This window comes from Triturus cristatus, chromosome 4_1 (genome assembly GCF_964204655.1).
Source record: "Triturus cristatus chromosome 4_1, aTriCri1.1, whole genome shotgun sequence".
Taxonomy (NCBI): Eukaryota; Metazoa; Chordata; class Amphibia; order Caudata; family Salamandridae; genus Triturus; species Triturus cristatus.
The window spans coordinates 971,417,299-971,437,382 of NC_140585.1; the positions used below are offsets into that span (position 1 = coordinate 971,417,299).

The 20,084-nt window shown below is 44.2% G+C and overlaps 1 protein-coding gene across 3 annotated transcripts in view; it reads right to left on the reverse strand.

Moving 5' to 3' along the window:
• TBC1D15 (TBC1 domain family member 15) overlaps nt 1–20,084 on the reverse strand; it is a 611,295-nt gene that overhangs the window by 351,991 nt on the left and 239,220 nt on the right. For all 3 annotated transcript variants that reach the window (XM_085653851.1, XM_085653849.1, XM_085653850.1), the window contains one exon: nt 650–778. In XM_085653851.1, the coding sequence (XP_085509977.1) occupies nt 650–778 (129 nt within the window). The remainder of the gene's footprint in view (nt 1–649; nt 779–20,084) is intronic.

Consider the following 20,084-nt stretch of genomic DNA (forward strand, 5'->3'; position numbering starts at 1 on the left):
AAATTTTTATAGCGCGGGGATGCCCTTGGGTCACCAGGCGCTTTACAAGTCGCTAAATAATAATAATATTAATAAAGACTTACAGGCCGGACAGTCTCGAGCCTCGTGTTCAGGGGAGAGGCAGAGGTTGCATACCTCATGAAGATCGGTGTGGGGGAATTTGGACCCACATCGAGGGCACTTCTTGAATGGAGTTCTTTCCATCAGCCGGGACTGGAGCTTGGGTAGGCCCGAAGGCCGCCGTCGACGAATGGAACCGAAGGTTTGCCGATGAGAAAATGCGTTGATTGAGGAGATCGCGATCGAAACAATACCGCAATTTGAGGTGAGGATTCAGCTTCGATCGTCGAACTGGAAAATGTTCGGAACCGGAGCGCGAAAATTACATCCGAGCCCGATGGCGGAAAAAAACAATCTGAGGATGGAGCCGAAGCCCATGCGCAATACGATCCAAAGGAGGAGTCACCGACCTCGTGACTTCCAAAGACTTTCCGAGAGGAAAAACAAACTGCAAACATCCGGGCCCAACACCAGATGGCGATCTATGCAAAAGTGTGTAATCTGCAGCTCATATGCCTCGACCAGATGTATATCAAAGGGGAAGAAAGCAGATCATAAGATTTTGGTTTAGTCACAAAATAAAATTTACCCCTTTGAAAATAATTTGCTTCATGCGATCGATGTTCAGTATTCTTCCTTCCAGGTCCATACTGTTAAGCCATTCTTTTAGGGATAAGGGCTCTCTTCTGTGTACATTCAGCCGCTGCGCTACATCAATCTGAAATATGGAAATGTGACAATTAACAAATAAACATCAACAAATGTGGCCTATTATAATCAATCCATCTAAAGGTCTTAATGTAGCAGTAATATGATGGAAATAGCATTAGCACATGTAACACTGAAACTGAGCAAATAATGGAACAAATCTGAGTTTGCAGTGATAATTTATTGTTTTTAAATTAAATCAATTAATACATATATTTTTAGGTCTCACCTGGACAGTGCTTGCCTTTTCTCTTTGAGACATGCAGTTTTCAGTATATGGGCATTAAGCTCCACCCAATTAACGCCCATCTTTACAATTGGCTCCTCTTCCTGTCCTTTGTAAATGATAGCTTTTGATTCGTCAATAGGCTTACTATTCCCTCCTTACTACCGCCTTTTCTCCTTTTGTAACCTCTCATAAGGACTGACCCTCTTCTCTATATTGTTACTCGGTATGTTTTATTTACGGTCTGTGGGCACTATTCTTTTTTTTTTTAATGACTTTCTCCTATCGCACGCACGATATGCTTTCCGTCATTCAGCAACTGCTTGTTTACAATTTACTACTGACTGACACTTTTTTAATAGCTATCACGTGTAGCCTTGCCCCTCTTGTGTTATATTATTATTCCTCCATCAGGCCCACTGCTGTGCTCTGTTCTGCTCTCCGTGCAGCTGGGCCTCGCCCTGAAACCTTTCTGCCTCAGGCACATCCTCCTGCTCTGGCCCCACGCCCCCTGCTGAGTGTTTTTTTTAGGTCGAGGTCTGCAAGACCTGCTGTAATTACTCCACGGAGTGTAACCTGGCCTGCTTCTTGCATTTGGTTAATTTGTGCGTCGTTTTTTGTTTCCTTGCTCCTTATTTGTTAGCGCTCTAATGCATAATTTCTGTTTTTCGCGAGGAGCACCGACCAATTACAGTTCCCTTACACTCATAAGTATTGTGTGTTATTTGAGGTCTACTTGTTTATTTAATTTAATTCAATTCTAGTGTGCGGCACAGGGCAGTTTTACTTTACAATAGCTGCCGCCCGCATATGTTTATGCATAGCGCGCTTTCAGTTTAGGTATGGCTGTGCATGGCGAGCTTTCGGTTTAGGTACGGCTGCCAACTGTTTTTGTTTCTTCTTTAAAAATATGATTTGTTTTACACGGATCACCTTCACACTCCACCTTCCTGTGTCATGCTGTGAGGCAGCAGCGGCTCCTTCAAGAAACAAACACACTCGTCCACCCAAGCTCCTGAAGAGAAAATCAGAAGGCGGTGGCGCTGCTTTACAAGACCTGTCCAGGAAATATAGTTCATCTAGCAAAACAATTTCAGCGAGTCAGGTCACAGCAGGGCGTGAAACCTTCACGGGTGGGCAGGGTTCATTGCTCAAGGTGCGCGATTCATAGCCATAGAGATCTGTCCTCTCACCTACATTAACAGCATCCAGGCTGTAATTCGGCTTATGCTGCATGATTCTAGCTATTATGGACTGTATGAGGTGTGATGGTCTTCACAGCAAAAATGTAAACATTGCAATATTAATCAGTCAGATCCCTGATTAGTAAGGACTAAAAGCAAAAACAAACATAGGCACAGAGACGTTTCGGATGTCAGAAGTTTAACTTGCAAAGACTGTTTTAGGAGAATAAGTGTATATTCGAAAGACAAGTCACGCCCAGTGGTCAGCTTTGGACTTTGCATTGGTAATTACGTAACTACAACTGATAATCGTATGTCCACACATTTATATTTTGGCTGTGCATGGCTCGCGTTCGGTTTAGGTAGGGTTGCTGACTGCTTTTGTTTCCTTGTTTAAAAATATGATTTGTTTTAGATTGATCACCTTCAACACTTTTTTCCTATTGTGGTGTTATCGATTTACTATAATTTATTACTATAAAACCGTGTTGGCCTACTTAACCTTGATCTTTGCATTGCATTTACTTTAGGTATCAGTTTTTTACCTGACTTTTGCTCACTGTGCGAACATTTAATTGGGCAGTAACGGAAGTCTTTGCTTGTGGAATTTTGTTGTCTTTGCGTGCCATAATATCTCTTTATATCCTTGATTTTTCAGAATGGGGAAAACTTTTAACCCCTTAAGTGTGCAAAACCAATCACACCAGGTTCCTATGGAAGAGATGCTTCACAGGTTTTTAATGAGGTCTTCTGATTATTGCACATGGAAACTTTAATATAAAGCGATATTAAGAAGCATGTTCTGCTGGTATGCACGGTCTCGCACCAAGGTCCAAAGAGATATAGGTTGTAAAATGATCCTAAAAATCAGACTGGTTTATTAAAGACAGACTTGCTCATTTTTCAGGACTAACCACACTGAGCCTGTTAAACTACGTGCTGTAGGAGTAGGTCAGCCTGCTGACTCCTCACAGCACTTAAGCACCACATAATGGAAGGGAATGAGAGATTAGCTATTACAATGATACATCATGATCTCAGAAGTGGTAACTGAGTTATTTTGCTGGGATTCAAACCTGCATCTCTGAGGTTGCACAATGATGCCAACAGCAGCTGCATTAGGACGGTATGATGTCTTACTGGCTTCACAGATTGTGCTCTGTCAGTGTCAACTATAATTACGAAGCAGTGAGATTCTCTTCCTGGTTCATGTTTGAGAATTTGTCATACGAAGCAACCTTCAGTTCCTACTAGATTATGTCTGTTATTGCGCATACAGCAATGTATGGCTATTTCACAAGCGATATGTTTCAAAATAATGTATTCCCCACAAGCAATATACGATAAAGTCACATCTACGTGCTGAATGGATTAGATTTTGTGAATTCCTGTACCAAATGGTTTGCAGAGAAGTTCGTTTTGGAGGTAAATGCTAGCATAGTGTTTAAATTGTCTGAAGATGTGTTCATGAAGGAAGACTTTCCTAAGATGATTGTATCCCAATGAGTTGTCTATTTGTTTGTCTGAAAATGTGTATGTTTTTAAAACAGTTATAATCTATGCCTGGCTTTATACCACTGTCAGGCTAACAGGTTATTAGAACTGATTAACAGAGTAGTTCTTGATTGTGTTCGTTGGGCAGTGGAAGCAAAGGTACCTTTGGGACTGTAATTCCCAAAGAGCAGTGCACGTTTACAATAAGCCTTTGAGCCTCTTTATACTTTCTTTTAGTCCTTTATTATCAATTCGAAATATGCTTATTTAAAAAAAGCACCCAACGCATATCGTTTCGTTTGGCAAACTGCCAGGAGAACTTCTTCAGGGCTTTGGGGACAAATGTAACTATTAACAGCAATTGTTGAATTCAGTCTATTAAGAAAGAAAGAGTAGCTGTCCTTATGGTGTTAGTACGGCTTGAAAGAATAAAAAAAAATTAGTAAAGTCAACTCAGCATACCAGTAGAGCGAAGAGAATGGTAAATAAGTAAACGGGATGGTACCCCTAGTCTATATTTGAACCTGTCCGGTATACGCCGCCTTAGTAAGCGGTCCGTGAGGTATCTCCGAACGACTCCTGACAAAAATGCTCCTTTCCACTTACTTGTTTACTTATTTACTGTTCTCTTCGCTCTACTGGTATGCTGAGTTGACTTTACTAATTGATTTTGATTATTTCAAGCCATACTAGCACCATAAGGACAGCTACTCTTTCTTTCTTAATGGACTGAAATCAACAATTGCAGTTAATAGTCTAATTTGTCCTCAAAGCCCTGATGAAGTTCTCCTGGCAGTTTGCCAAACGGAACGAACCGCGTTGGCTGCTTCTTTAAAATAAGCATATTTTGAATTGATAATAAAGGACTTAAAGAAATTGTAAAGAGACTCAAAGGCTTATGGTTCACGTGCACTGTACTTTGGGAATTATAGTCTCGGAATTATAGTCTCGGAATCTGTGAAAAGGGGCGCCAAAGGGCAACGGGTGCTGAGAAGTTTGCACGAACCTGGACTACAATATGTCTACAGTACAAATGTGAGGTGTTTTTTTACGATAAGTCCTTTGCCCATTCTCTTGGAATCGAACCTTTGGGAAATGTGGTTTAACATTGTGGTCGCATAGGGCAACTCTGCACACTCCTTTTAAGCTACATAGAAAACGAGAAGCATTTTATAGGTCAATCCAGGGCAGCGCAAGTTATATTAGAGTATGGACTTGAAGCTCCGCTCACTCCCCGCCCATATTTTTTATTGGCTTGTGTCATTGTCCTTTGTAAATACTGGATTCCGATTCGTTAATAGGCGTGTTAGTCCCTCCTCAGTACCGCCTTGTCTTCATTTGTAACCTCTCATCAGGACTGGCCCTTTTACTTCTATTGTTACACGGCATGTCTTATTAAGTCTGTAAGCACTATTTTCTTCAATGAGTTTCTCCTACTGCAGGCACGAAATGCTTTCCTGCAACATTCAGCGCGCCATGCGCGCTTTCACTTTCCAAGCAGCCCGGGACAATGGGGGCCGCTTCTTTGAAGTGAAATAGGTCTGGCATTTACAAGAGTTTGAGCTATTGGCATAGTAACTGACAATGCCCTTTATTTACGTGTTAATGATCAAAACAGATAAATAAAAGGCATGGTCATTTACAATGCCAATAGCTCAAACTCTCGTAAATGCGAGACCAATTGCATTGCAAATGCTTGTTTTACTTCTCATCCTTGTTCTGAACAACTGTTCAGAGCTCTTCATACACGTTCATCTTCATGAGTGGGGAGCACGCTTGGCTCTGGGCAACGAACAATTATCCCCTATATTCAGTTATTTCAGTGCTTACTTCTGACGGGGAGTACACATTCAGGAATCTTCAGCCCATCCTCACAACGGAAAATCAACAAAAATACAACCGACACGTTTTTGCTGTTTCGGTCTTTGAGTGTGCCCCTCCTATGGGGGTGCGGCTCTGATCCTTAAAGTGAAGACCCCGAGGGAGTTGCCACAGCACCTCCTTCTGAGCCCTAGTCTTGTGCGCTCTGCTGCTACAGACAAGGAATCGCAACTCAGACATTTAAAGCACATATTACATGCACATTGAAGAAGGCTTTAATTGGTGAAGCGCTATTCTCTAGCCCACTGGCCGAGCGATCATTTAACAGCAGGATGAGGAAAACACATGAGAGACCATAAAAATCTCAGACAATATTTGAAGACAGATTTTAGTTTAAAAGTCAGAAAAAACTATACGGTGACGGCGCCATAAGGCCATAAAAGTGGCGGCTTGGCGCTATACAATCTCAATGCCAACAATGTTGTCCTCTGCAAGCTGCACTACACTGCTCCCCCACCAAACAGTAAATCCGTTCATCAACACTCCCATCCCTCCCCCCTCGTGTAGACAGGAATGTGGGTTGGAGGGTGCCAACCCCACCCCTCCCCTTGCATAAATCACAGCATTCATGTTATATTTCTCACTTTACACGACAGTGATAGGGGGCTGCGGAATTCTCTCCCTTTAAGCATGTGACAGCAGGGACAAATCAGCGGTCCTCATTTGCATATGTACGTCTGATTTACATGAGCATATATGCTTGTTTACAGGTGCAAACTGGTTTAACACAGGGATTCAAACTTTAGCTAACACTGTAAGGTGAAATAGTCTCATTGTAAGTGCTCTTAATAGAAAAGTGTATTATTTTCATCCTGCCATGATACTGTACACAAAGGTTACTTTTAGTTTAGAACGCATACTGTGCCTTAATGTTCACAACACTGTAAAACAAGCATTTGCAATGCAATAGGTCTCGCATTTGCGAGAGTTTGAGCTATTGACGTAAATAACAATGCCTATTGTTTAGGTGTTTTGAAAACTTGCAAGCTGTGCGTAAACATGAACTATGTAGGTTTTCTGAACAGAAATAAAATGCATTGTCATATACAATGTCAATAGCTCAAACTGTTGCAAATGCGAGACCTATTGCATTGCAAATGCTTGTTATGCAAAGGCATGAGGTACCTGACTAACTCACAATTGTAACAGCGTTTTTTGTGACGCTGTCCTGGTGGCTTTATGCTGTGTTCGGCAATGATCCAGTCCCAGTCACAGCATTCAAGTCAGCCCTTTCATCCTTGTATGCCTTTATTGCTACTGTAAAAGCAACTGTGAATGTGTACAAAAACTGCAGTTTGAGTCCCAGATATCGGCGCCAGAGGAAGAGATACGATTACACATGGCGTCCGGGGCACAAGAATATAGGAGTTGAGCTGATGCTTCCATCTTTTTACAGTTCGCTGCCTTTACAGAAGCTCAAGGAGACAGTAATGTGGGCTGGAAACCAGGGGTGACCGTGGGTGCCTGCAGGCCCTTGGAGTGAACGAAAAGCATTTCAGGCTGCTCACAGTTGTAGCTTACTGAAGGAAAAGCTTTTCTATTTACCTTAGAAACCCCCCATCAGAAAATAGTAGAGTTGAGAATACGTCACTTACACTGGCGCACCTATCCTCGCGCGCCAACATGATGTTTTGTTTACAAAGCAGATCGCCCTTCCATTTCGAAGCGACGCTCCTGTAAGGATTCTTTAACCAGCATCTCTACAAACTTTACTTGATTGCAAGCCTGTGGACTTCTGTCTCGACGCTAGATGGCGATCTTCCCCGCGCAAAGGCCCACCATGGCTGCCAGTCTGGAGATGGAAGTACACCATCCCCGCTCCTCCAATGAATACCTGAGATAACGGATATTGAGGGGACAGTATTCACACTAAGCAGCAGGCCATGCCCGATTAATTGTGTTACTCCAGGGCGTCTGGTGCCCTTATAACTAATGTCTACATTTGCGCATCGCTGGCTTAATGTAAGTCCGAGATGCTGCTGGCCAACTGACATTTGAAATGATTAATTATAATTGATGGCAAAGGTAATCCAGTTCGCAATATTTTTGGCAATTTCAGTTTGAAAATATGTTTTTCCTCTGTGTACCACAGATGTTTGGAGTTGACACAATCTGCAATAAGTCCTCCTAGTGTAAGTTCGGATCGCGGACGAGAGCCATCGCTCAGACTACAAAATGTCTAGGGGGCATCTCCCAACAAGTTTCCTTTTTCCAGGGATCCCTAACGAAATCTCTCAACGCGCTTTCCCACCACGTGTGGGTTTTTTTTCTAATTAGGCACCTGCTGTGGGCGGCACCGCCCATTATGTTCATTTGACGCCTTCCAAGTTAACCTTTCCTTGCAGCTTTAACATGAAGGTGTATTATTAAGCGACCTCTTTAGGGCTCATTGTGTCGACGTCAGTGTGAGGAAGAGCTGAATTGGCTCTGCCCACAGACCGCACATACGCATGCGAGTCCGACCAGGTGTCAGAGAATAGCGGGCTCCAGCAAAAGTATTTTTAACCAAAACTCTCCAATAATTGCGGCGACAAACTGGTAGCTTCCAAACCCCAGAGTGGAGCAAAGCTACAACATAAACAAGCACTGAAGTGTTTGTCACAATGACGTGTTAGAACGCTATTTTAAAACAACTACAGTATTGTCAAAACAGTGAAAAGTTACAGTTCGGGGTCCAAAAACGAATCAGAGCGCACCCTTGAACCCTCGCTCCATTTCGCGCAAAGCCTCACTTAATGGAGAGAAGTAAAAAAAAAAAATCTATCTATCTTTGTATGCGAGTTATTTATATGTAGATATAGGCCATCACTGCTTGCATCCTTGCTATACTTTACTGTGAACGTAAGGGCGTCACCTCAGTAGGGGTACAAAGCGCTATATAAATGAAACTATAAAATGTAACCAATGTGCACACAAGCAGAACTTAAGAGTTTAATTTAAAAAGCACATGCATGGTACAATTTTAGTAGAAATGTATAGTTCCACACCATTGCAAAAAATGCTGAAAGATGATTTAATTTATAATTTGACACGATCTAAGAAAATAATCAAACACGCAAATGCTTTTGGGAGGAAATGTGGGAACATCCGTCGCCCACAGACACGTCACAGCTGGCACTGTCTTTAGAGAAACAGATGAAGGAAGCGCCATGTCGCAAAGGGCACCTGACCCCTCACCACCCCTCACAATTTATTGGCCATATTTAACATAACCCTTGAACGTCCTTTAACGGGAGACACGCGTCTGTGTGGTCTTCCCTGCCTCGCCTTCCTTTATTTTGTAACTTATTTAGTTAACCGTCCCATGAATAGTAATGAAGGCCGCATCATCTGCGCACTATATTTCCATCGCATCCTTTTTAGGTCGAGGACTACCGGTCTGCCGAAGGCAGAACCGGAAGTCGGAGATTTAATGTTTTCTAGAGTGGCTATTTAGCCCGCCTCTCTTTTAGCTTCTCCTCCATTGGCTGGCTTCCTAAACAGAGGCCAGCCGTTGGAGGAGAGAGCCGTCCCTCCAAATAGGCTCCGTCTTTTTCAGATTCGGGGGCGTGTTCCTTGCTGTTCTTTCCACTTTTTAGCCACGCCCTTTTAGAACAGCAGGAACACGCCCCCGAATCCGAAAAAGTTTGGAAGCTCCCATCCGCCATTTTTTATCGATCGTCTGGCCATGAGGATCTTCTTGCTGTTGCTCTCTCGCGCTGCCCGCCTAGTTAGGCCCTGTATCTTAATTAGTAACCACATTTCACATTTCCATCTACTAATCGTGTGTCGCCCCAGCGCTGCGTCCTCCTCGCTGCCCTGCACACCGGGTTTTCACGCCGTGCCTTTTGTTTGCGGTGAGTGTAGTTTCTTTTGGGCACCAAAGACCCCTCCCCCCCCCATGCATCTCGTACAAGGTGCAGCATTGAATAGTCCTCCCTATTTCCCCCCGGGCTCTCCCGGTTTAGCCGTGTGGCTGCTGGCAACGGGCTGTGGGTGTTCCTTCCTCCCTCCCTCCTAGCGGCAGGGGAGGAGTGCGCAGGACTCCGTGATTGTTTAAGCTCACCCTGGCATTCCCTTCTGCAGCTGCGGGGAGATTGCGTAGGACCAGCCCCTAGCGCCCTACCTCCCGGACGCGCACACCAGCAGCATGTCCGGCATGATCCGTATCGTTATCGAGGGCCCCGGACCCTGGGGCTTCAGGCTCGTCGGTGGGAAGGACTTTGACCAGCCTCTCACCAGCCGCACTGTGCCAGCTATTTTCCAGGGGGATTTTTGCTTAGCCAACAACCCCGGCGCGCTCTGAAATTCCCACTCCTTCAAGGCGCATAATATTTTACTACAAAGACTACAGATGCCATAAGAACATTTCCCCAGTTAGTCATAAACCCTGTTTCTTTTTCCTTTTCAACAGTGTGCTTAGGGGGCGGTCGGAGGAGTAATGTAACACCTCCGGCACCCCCCCCTTTACCTTTCTCACAGTCTCCCCTCCCCTGAGCTCCCCGGTACAAATTAGAGTGGATGCCAGGGTGCGGCTTCCAGACACCACAGCGCTCTACCCCACAGATTGACGAGCCCTCTCGGATGGCAATTTACTGTACGCGGCAGCCACGCTGGAGCCGCCGCACATCTGGAGTAGAGTAACCGTACCGAGGAGCAGGGGCCAGCGAGGTTGGAGCCAATGAGGCGGAGAGATGGCGATGAAAGGCAGCCCCCCACCCCCTGCCCCTTCACTCCCTGGGCAGAAATCTTTAATGTTAACAGAGAAGGGGGGCGCTCTAACCCTCTTGTCGAATGTTGTCATTTGGTGTTCTTTATCTACGGAGGGTCACAAAGTGTGACCTAGAAAACAGATGTAAAGCTTTTTTTTATTTGACCGTTTTACAGCCCTGTTTTGTTGAACTGTTTTGCTTGAGAAAGTTCTTAGAGATTAGGAGTTTCTGTCACAGGCCAGTGCGGCGAGCCCTCCGTTATCGGACGCTTCTGTTGTTCCTCGGGCTGCGCAGTCACAGTAATCGAGGATGGCTTACAGTCCAGTGCACATCTGATGGACAGGCCTGACTCCCAGATGACTGGAGTCACGTCTGGACAGGTCTGAGTCACTCCTGAACAGGATCTCTTAAGCACATCATGGGTCAGCTGGTCAATCATGGAAGGCATTTTATGTCGCTAGCCCCCACCCCAAGCTCAGTCTCATAGAAACCATCACTTTAAATGTATTTTTTGCAGTTAAAAGTCGATTCTGATACTATTCTCTCGGTCACAGGATCTTCTTTGTCATTCCTAAACAGTATGGTATTTCTGCCTATGTGCTGGGACAGCAGAGCACATTTACACTTCAAATGTCCCTTTAAAACTCAGTTTAAGGAGAAAACACACACACACACACACACACCTCCCCCTCCTCCCCCAAATGCCTTTTATGCGGCAAAATCGCATTTTTGTCGCTTTTTGAAGATTAAAAGATCTTCAGAAAATGCTGTAAGTAGGTGGCGAATACTGTCATAAGCAAGAATTTGACACTGCCGCTTTAAGGTTCCAAAGAGCTCCACTGCCCCTGGAAGCCGAGCAGCGGCAGTTAAGGCAGTTTATTTTTCCACTCTTTCACTACCTCACTCTCTATCTCACTACCTCACTCTCTATCTACCTCACTCTCTCTCTCACTACCTCACTCTCTATTTCAATACCTCACTCTCTCTCTCTATCTCACTACCTCACTCTCTATCTACCTCACTCTCTCTCACTACCTCACTCTCTCTCTCTATCTCACTACCTCACTCTCTCTCTGCTAATGCAATAGGTATCACATATGCAAAAAAAAGCTAATGCCAATAGAAATGACAATGCCATTTATTTAGGGATACAAAAATGATAAAAAAAATAATGAACAATACCAATAGCTCTACCTAGAATATTGCAGAGACCATTGCATTGTAAATGCTTGTTATTATATTGTCTTTCAATTACTCGGTGAGCTCAATTTTCCAGACCGCCTTGCCGCCGAGGTTTAAGGTGGTACACAAACCTAAATTAAAAGGCTGCAAGGGCCGCTGGATTCTGCGAAATCGAAGAAGTCACATATTGAAGAATGAAGCGCCGCCGTTAACAGTCCCATGAATAGTAATGAAGGTGCTATATTACATCTCGCGAACTCCAGCCTGCCCTTTCTCTCCCCGACCGTTCTCGACGTTCCATGGAAGTGAGCATAGTCTTACCCGGAATGAAGCAGTCAAGGGGAAGGAGGCTGCTGCCGCGCCCTAAGAAGCCATCTGGAGACCTAGCGCAGGGCAGGAGGACGGATAAGCTGTAGCCATTACGCCAAAGAAAGCTGCTTGTTTATTTTTGCATCGCACTTTCAGTGAAAGCGTGATGCAAATATAAACACGCGTGTCTGGAAGAGACGCCGTGCGCGAGCAAAAGACGCAGTGCGCGAGCTAAATCTCCAGTCAGGGTGGGCGGGACCTAAGAGAGACAGGGCGGACACCAACCCCACTTCCAAAGAAGCTCGACACAAAACCAACGACGATAGATCTCGCCAAGGCATGGCGCTTAAGCTTCATAATTTTTTCCCAACAAAAGATATTCAGGACAAATGTGGGTGTATTTTTCAAACATGTTGGGTATTCTAAATGTACTCTGGGTCTGTGGACTTCAAAGGAAGGAAGCAAGAAAATAGCCAAACTATAGTAAAATATTGTTTGCTTTTCTTTAAAAATGAGAAAAACGTCAGGTGGATAAAAGCGTTTGTTTTTTATCAAAAATGACATCAACAAAAGTTTTGCTGTGCTAAGATCACCATCTTCTCAGCTTTTAGGAAAAAGCAGAACTGTAATCACAAATATTTTTACTACAGCTTTTGCATATTTTTAAGTGGATCCCATTTTTTTGGGCTTCTGGGTACTGGACGCTTGTGGTGCAAACAGGTGTGATACCCATGGGTGAACTCAGAAAGCTATTCATTTCTAAACTCTAGACAAAATTCTGAACCCTGGTGGAGGTGTCTGATTATTATCAAGCTAGCAGTGGATTGGGGGAAGCAGGTGGCCCGATTTCATTACAAGACCGGAGGCTAGCATTATGCAAATACTTTTATTTGCTGCCCAACATGCAGCCCTTTAAAGAATGTTATTACATCATAAACAAAAGAACATTAACAACATAACAAGTAGGTAGTCCCGGTAACGCTCATCCTCTTTTGTCTGCTGCCCTGACACAGCTAAGTACCTTCTTTACTCTAGCCTTAATTGTCCATGATTTATTGGTAAAATACTCTAATATTTTCACTGTTTTTTCGACTTATATGCTTGGTATAGAGTAAGACTACTCATAACTATGTTTTGTATGATGTTATTTCGTTTATTTTAGACTGTATGATGTTATCTTTTATCTTTAACGTTATCTGCCAATTTACGGCGGATTTAACCCCTTTTCTGACCTCCTTTCCCTTTTGGCATACACCGACACGTGTTCCTCGTATATTTACTTTAGCGGACTGTTAACTTTTGCTATTTAGCACTGTACCCATTGGAAACACCGAATTATTCGCCTTTTATGCCTTCGAGGTCATGGGTCATATATATTTAAACCTCTCACCATTTTGAGGGTTACCGAATTGCCAAACGCGCTCTCCCGTGTCTCGTTACATCTTAGACCTCGAGACATGGGAGCGCATCCTCGCTCCGTTGCCATCGCTCTCGATCTAACCAACGCGTCTCCTCACGCGCCTTCCCCGAGCACGGAGCAGTCTCCAGCCAACGCGTCTCTTCACGCGTCTTCCCCCAACACGGAGTACGTCTCTTCGTAGCGTCTCCGCCTCGCGCGCCTACCTCTTACGGTCCCCTAACTGAAAATAACGAGCTTGTCTTGACAGCTTCTGGTCTATTTCGGAGCCGATCTTCGACGCGAGGTTTGCTTGTGCAATACTGCCATCTAGAGGCCTATTTTCAAATCACTTCATTTACGAATCCCTTAGCCCTGAATACATATATTTTTTCCATCTATTTTTGGGAGACCAGCCATTGACTACCTTGGGGTCTTTTTCCCTTTAATTAATTAATTATTTACTAACAATGGATTCAGATGGAAATCCTTCTCATATTCCTATACAAGAAGGTCTGGATGATAACCTTAAGAGGTTTTTAGATAAATAATTTAAATTATCAATTAAGGAAGCAGTGGATGCTGCTCTCCTTAAAAGGAAAAGGCCTTCCCCTCCTGAGGAGATCTATTTCTCTCTCTCGGATGAAGAATCGCCTTCCACCTCTGGGACTCAAACTAAGGGAAAAGCTTCCCAGAAAAGAAAGCATATTTCGCAGGCATCTATCAATGCCAAAAGATACGGTAGCTCTCACGCTACAAAAGATTTCGGTGCCCATAGCGACACAATAGATAAACCTCAATTCCTTGAGGCAGAGAGAATGGGTGCCCATAGCGGCATGATAGAAAGCGGTACCCTTTACGGGACAAAAGATTATTTTAAAGATTTTTATGATGAATCAACAGAATATGAGGACTTTGATGAGTTTGTCTTTGACCCAAGAGATACCCCTGAAAATCTGGATGAGGACTTAGACAAAGCCTCAACATCCTCCCTCAGCGTTAAAGACCCACGCGGGGAGGAGATGTTTAATCCTACTACCATTCGCCACCCTCGAAGTACTGAATGGTGGCCTATGGACCACGTAGGGAAGTATATTTCTAAATGGGTAAGAAAACCTCTTGATATTAATACACAAAATTTGTTGAGAAATGAATGTCCCAGACCCTCAACGGAGGATAAAATTTGTTCTACACCTAACCTCGATCCAGACCTAATCTCCTTCCTCTTTAAATCGGGAAGAGACCCTAGAAAGGGAATTGAGAGATGCCTGAAACAAGCTCAAGACAAGCTTTTGGGCACCATGGGTCCAATATAAAAAATCTTGGATATGACCGAACAGGCAAGAGCTAATAATACTTCTATTAATTCTGATCTTTTAAGAGGCTGGGCGCAACGCGCAATATGCCTTATCGGCAATGCCAACGCCAACCTTATTACGGAACGAAGAAAAGCAGTTCTTCTCAGAATGAACCCTAAACTGGCCGACCTTTCTTATAAAGAAGATTTGGGCGACACCAAAGGTTTTTTATTTGGTGACAACTTCGTTAAATCCCTGGGTAAATACGTGGCCACCTTCAATGCTTTTAGTAGAGCCCAATCTAATATTCGTAGAGTCTTTGGTGGACGTCCTCTTTTTGGAAGGGCTGGCAGAAGGGGACTACCTGCCAGCCGCGGCTACTACAAGTCCCCATTCTTTTCCCACGAATCAAGAGACAGTCGCCCCTACAGAGGATCACGCTCCAACTTCTACCCCCAAAGAGGAAGGGGTTCAAGAGCCCGTGGCGGAAGGTCGAATTTCTCAAACCAGTCTTTCCAAGGTAAGTCAAACTTTTTCCATTCCTTGTCAAGTAGCAGGAAGACTTTAGTATTTTGTTCAAAATTGGTTCCGAATCACCAAAGACCCATGGGTTCTAGAGACCGTGACCGGGTTCAAAATAGATTTCTTTCTAGATCCTTTCCAAGAAAGGTTTCCCAAAGAGATTATTCTGGACAAAGAGAATTCGAATTTAATAGAGTCAGAAGTCCAACAAATGTTAAAAAAAGGAGCAATTTTAAAGATCCCGCTTTCAGAAATGTCAAAAAGTTTCCTAAGCACTATTTTCCTTGTGAAAAAGAAGGACAAGGGCTGGCGTCCCGTCATAAACTTAAAATCTTTAAACCAATTTCTAACTTACAGACATTTCAAAATGGAAGGTATCCACCTTCTGAGAGATATTTTACAAGAAAAGGATTGGTTGGTAAAGCTGGATCTGAAGGATGCTTATTTTACCATCCCTATGCACGAGGATTTTCGGAAATACCTCAGATTCACCTGGAAAGGAAATCTCTTCGAGTTCCAATGTCTTCCCTTCGGTCTTTCTTCAGCCCCTTGGTGTTTCACCAAGGTGCTTCGTCCTGTAGTCAGCCACCTCAGAGAGAGAGGAATCCGATTAATAATCTATCTGGACGATATCCTCATTATGTCTCAAGACAAAATAGAGATTCTGAAACATTTAAAAATGACCATGACTCTCCTCCAAGATCTGGGATTCATTGTAAATTTGGAGAAATCTATTCTGATCCCATCTCAAGAATTAGAATTCCTAGGTTTCAATGTGAATACCATCAAGTCAAACCTGATTCTCCCTCACAAGAAAGTGACCAAAATAAAAAAACAAGTTGCTCTAACCCTCTCCAAGGATCATATTCGTTTAAAAGATTTAGCCAGAGTATTAGGACTCCTCATCTTCTATCCAAGCTATCTCTCCCGGTCCTCTTCACTACAGGGGTCTTCAAAGACTAAAAGCTTCGGGTCTGAGGAAAGGCCTTTGGTACGAGGACTCTCTTCCTCTTTCGGAAGACGCGAAGGAGGACCTTCTTTGGTGGCTAAAAAATCTCCAATCTTGGAACGGGAAAGCTATTTTCGGCAATGTTCCAGATTTTACTCTAGAATCGGATGCGAGCAATCGCGGTTGGGGTGCTCGCCTAAACAACCTAGAGTCTGGAGGGAGATGGTCCATGGAAGAACGATCCCTCCACATAAACTCGTTAGAATTGTTAGCAGCTCTGAATGCTCTGATGAGCTTCAAGGAGAAGCTAAAAAACTCAAATACTCTTATCCGCTTAGACAACTTCTCAGCTGTCTCCTATATAAATCGCCTTGGTGGGGCAAAATCGAAGAATCTCTCAGATATTGCCAAACGAATTTGGTATTTCTGTTGGAATCAGAAAATAACATTGAGAGCGGAATTCATTCCCGGTTCAGAAAATTTGAGGGCAGACTGGAACTCTCGATTCCTTTATGATTCGAGCGATTGGAAATTAAACCCCGAGATTTTCTCTATGATCCAGAAGCTTTGGGGTCCAATTCATTTAGATCTGTTTGCCAGCAGGCTAACCCACCAAGTACAGAGGTACTTCAGTTGGAGGCCAGACCCACATGCCTCGGGTATAGATGCCTTCGTCCAAGTTTGGAGTGGGATCAGAGCCTACGCTTTTCCCCCCTTTTCAATGATACAGAGACTCTTGTGGAAGGTCAGACTCGAACCGTGCTCTATCATCCTGATAACTCCCTTTTGGAGGTCTCAGGTTTGGTTTCCAGGTGTAATGGAATTGGCAGTGGATTTCCCTTGTTTAATTCCTTCATCCCGAACCTTCTTTTGGGCCCAGACGGAGAAGAACATCCTTTAGTTCTCGAAGGGAAGATGAACCTTCTTGTTTGGAGGATATCAGGAATTCAGAAAGATATCCTGACTTTTCGGGAGAAGCTAAAAGTTTACTGGAAGACTCTTGGGCTCCAGGTACCAGGAAAAGATACAAAGGCATTTGGGGAAAATGGTCTAGTTGGTGCCTGGAAAGGGATCTGGATCCCGTTCACTGCCCTCTCCAACATATAGCTAATTACCTTGCTTATCTTTTTGACCTTGGTCTCTCCTTTAGAACCATCAATTGCTATAGATCTGCAATTTCATCTGGTCATTCTCTTATTAACAATCTTGCAATTGGTAGTAACTCTCTTATTAAAAGGGTTATGAAGGGCATCCGTTTAAGAAGACCTCCCAAGGCCAGTTATCAATCCCTTTGGGACGTTAACCTTATTTTTAATCTTTTCATCTCATGGCCTTGTAATAGTTCTCTATCCCTTAAAAGATTATCTATGAAACTAGCTACTCTCTGTACTGCTTGATTTTCCCGGCCTTCTTGTGTTGTAGAGCGATCAATATGACTTCAGTCTCTTTCCATCCAAGTCTAAGGACTAGAGTAGTGAATAGGGCCTATTTATTAGACACTTTGACACGATCCCATGCTCCTACCCATAGATCAGGGCCTACATACATAGCCTAGGGGATAGATTCGTTAGCATTAAGGATAACCTGCCCTATAGTGAGGGTATTTCATGGAGTCGTGCTGAATTCAGGCCTGGTAGGCCTCAGACAGGAGAGACTCCATCTTTCTTTCTGCTCCGGCAGCTTGGGACATTTCTAGGCGAAGGGTGATGTTTTAGTTATGAGGTGTTATTCGCTCGGAGAGAACCGGTTCAGGCTGGCCCTTATCGAAGGAGTGTATTTTTTCCCCTGCTGAAGACACTACATCAGGCCGGCCGGCTGGGAACGTGTCCTTGGCACGGGGAGGTACAGGAATTTGGTGGGCGGCAGGTTTCGAGCAGGAAATTTCCATGAGAGAATGCACCTCTATATTAGTGAAAGTCTGAGTTAGATATGGGCACTTGCTTCTAGACCATAGGCGGCATCTGGCCGTTAGCAGAAAAGCTACTACTTATTCCAGGGAAGACAGATGACGAACTTGAATTTAAGGAGGAGGAGAGAGTAGCCGATGAGGAAGAGGTTCCAGTGACTCGGAGAGGGAGAAGGGAGTAGATCCGCGACTGCGGAGGTGTGACTTCCAGGCGAAGCCGAGGCACAGACGAGAAGGGAACCTAGATGACCATTGAGCACAGGCTACATACGACTAAGGTGATGTCGACCCCTTTCTATTGAAGTGTGTAATCTAACCTTCTACTTTCCTTACAGGTTGTATATATGATGTATTCTGTGAATGTGCATGTGGCATTTAAATAAAGTATTTAGCTTGTCGTGAGTTAGCATGTGTTGTGTATCCTTGTATAGGAGGATAGCCTATTCTTCTAGTCAGATATAGCTTGGCGTGAACAGATGTTAATCCTGATCAGGTAAGTGGTAACTGAATGAGGGAGAGAGGAGCCCCTCGAACTAAAGAACAGGTTGTGCTCAACTAATAGTCTTTGTGTGATCTGAATATATAGTAATCCCGATTCCCCTGTCGTGTACTACGGTAATAATAGGATGAGCTCGTGCTAAGGCTGCCGTCTGGGTAGGAGATTCTGGGTCTGCCTGAGACCGCGAGACTGTGTGTTGCTGCCGTCTGGGTAGGAGATTCTGGGTCTGCCTGAGACCGCGAGACTGTGTGTTGCTGCCGTCTGGGTAGGAGATTCTGGGTCTGCCTGAGACCGCGAGACTGTGTGTTGCTGCCGTCTGGGTAGGAGATTCTGGGTCTACCTGAGACCGCGAGACTGTGTGTTGCTGCCGTCTGGGTAGGAGATTCTGGGTCTGCCTGAGACCGCGAGACTGTGTGTTGCTGCCGTCTGGGTAGGAGATTCTGGGTCTACCTGAGACCGCGAGACTGTGTGTTGCTGCCGTCTGGGTAGGAGATTCTGGGTCTGCCTGAGACCGCGAGACTGTGTGTTGCTGCCGTCTGGGTAGGAGATTCTGGGTCTACCTGAGACCGCGAGACTGTGTGTTGCTGCCGTCTGGGTAGGAGATTCTGGGTCTACCCGAGACCGCGAGACTGTGTGTTGCTGCCGTCTGGGTAGGAGATTCTGGGTCTGTCTGAGACCGCGAGACTGTGTGTGGCTGCCGTCTGGGTAGGAGTTCCGGGTCTGCCTGAGACCGCGAGGCTGTGAGGTCTTGATATATACATATAATAGGAATTCCCTGTCCTTAGGTGGTACATATATATGTGGTTATTTAGGTGTAAAAAGGCCCTAGGGAGGGGGGTAACGTTCTGGGTTGGGTTAGAAGGGCTCTGTTGAGCGGGTTCCACCCGATCTGAGAACCCAAGCAGAACACTCTCTTATGCCTGATTTCCTTTAGAAGGGTTTCTGATATTAGAGCACTGGAGGTTTCAAATAGGTTTTACTCCTGTGAAGGCGTTCATTTTGATATTTGGAAAAGAACAAAAACTATGTCAGAATCCATCTTCTATCCTACCTTTCAGGAATGTGAAAAACTATGTGTTGTTAATTGTATGAAATGTTATGATAACAAAATTTCTCCCTTCAGGCCTGCCGGTTCCGACCAACTTCTTTTATCATATGTTAAACCTTTTAAACCTGTCTCGTCAGCTTCCCCATCTAGGTGGATACGCTCGATCATGCAGGAGGCTGGAGTGGATCTGTCTAGGTTTGGAGCTCACTCTTCCAGAGGCACTATGGCTAGCAAAGTATTTTGGGGGGAAGGTTCCCTACCCGAAATACTTAAAGCAGCAGATTGGTCTAACGCAAGTACTTTCTCTAAGTTTTACTTGAGACCAATTGAGCATGTTAGCAGTGTAGCTCTACATGGCTTTGAACATGCATAATGATAGCCTCCGGTCTTGTAATGAAATGACGATTCTCCAATTATTATGCAGAGAGAATCTTGATTTCATTAAAGACATTCGGAGGCTAGCATTATCCCACCCTCCTCTCCCTGAGAGGCTTGGGTTGTTTAATACTTATGCATTTGGTATTTAAAATGTTACGTACTTAAAATGTTACGTTTTTTGGTTTAAATCTATCTAGGGATTTATTCCCTTGTTACTACTCAATTTTGTTTGTTTCCTCTCAGATACCAAAGACTAATCGGTTTTTCTGGAGTCTCAAGTTCACGTCGCTGTGTCATTGCAGTCCAAGAGGATGAGCGTTACCGGGACTACCTACTTGTTATGTTGTTAATGT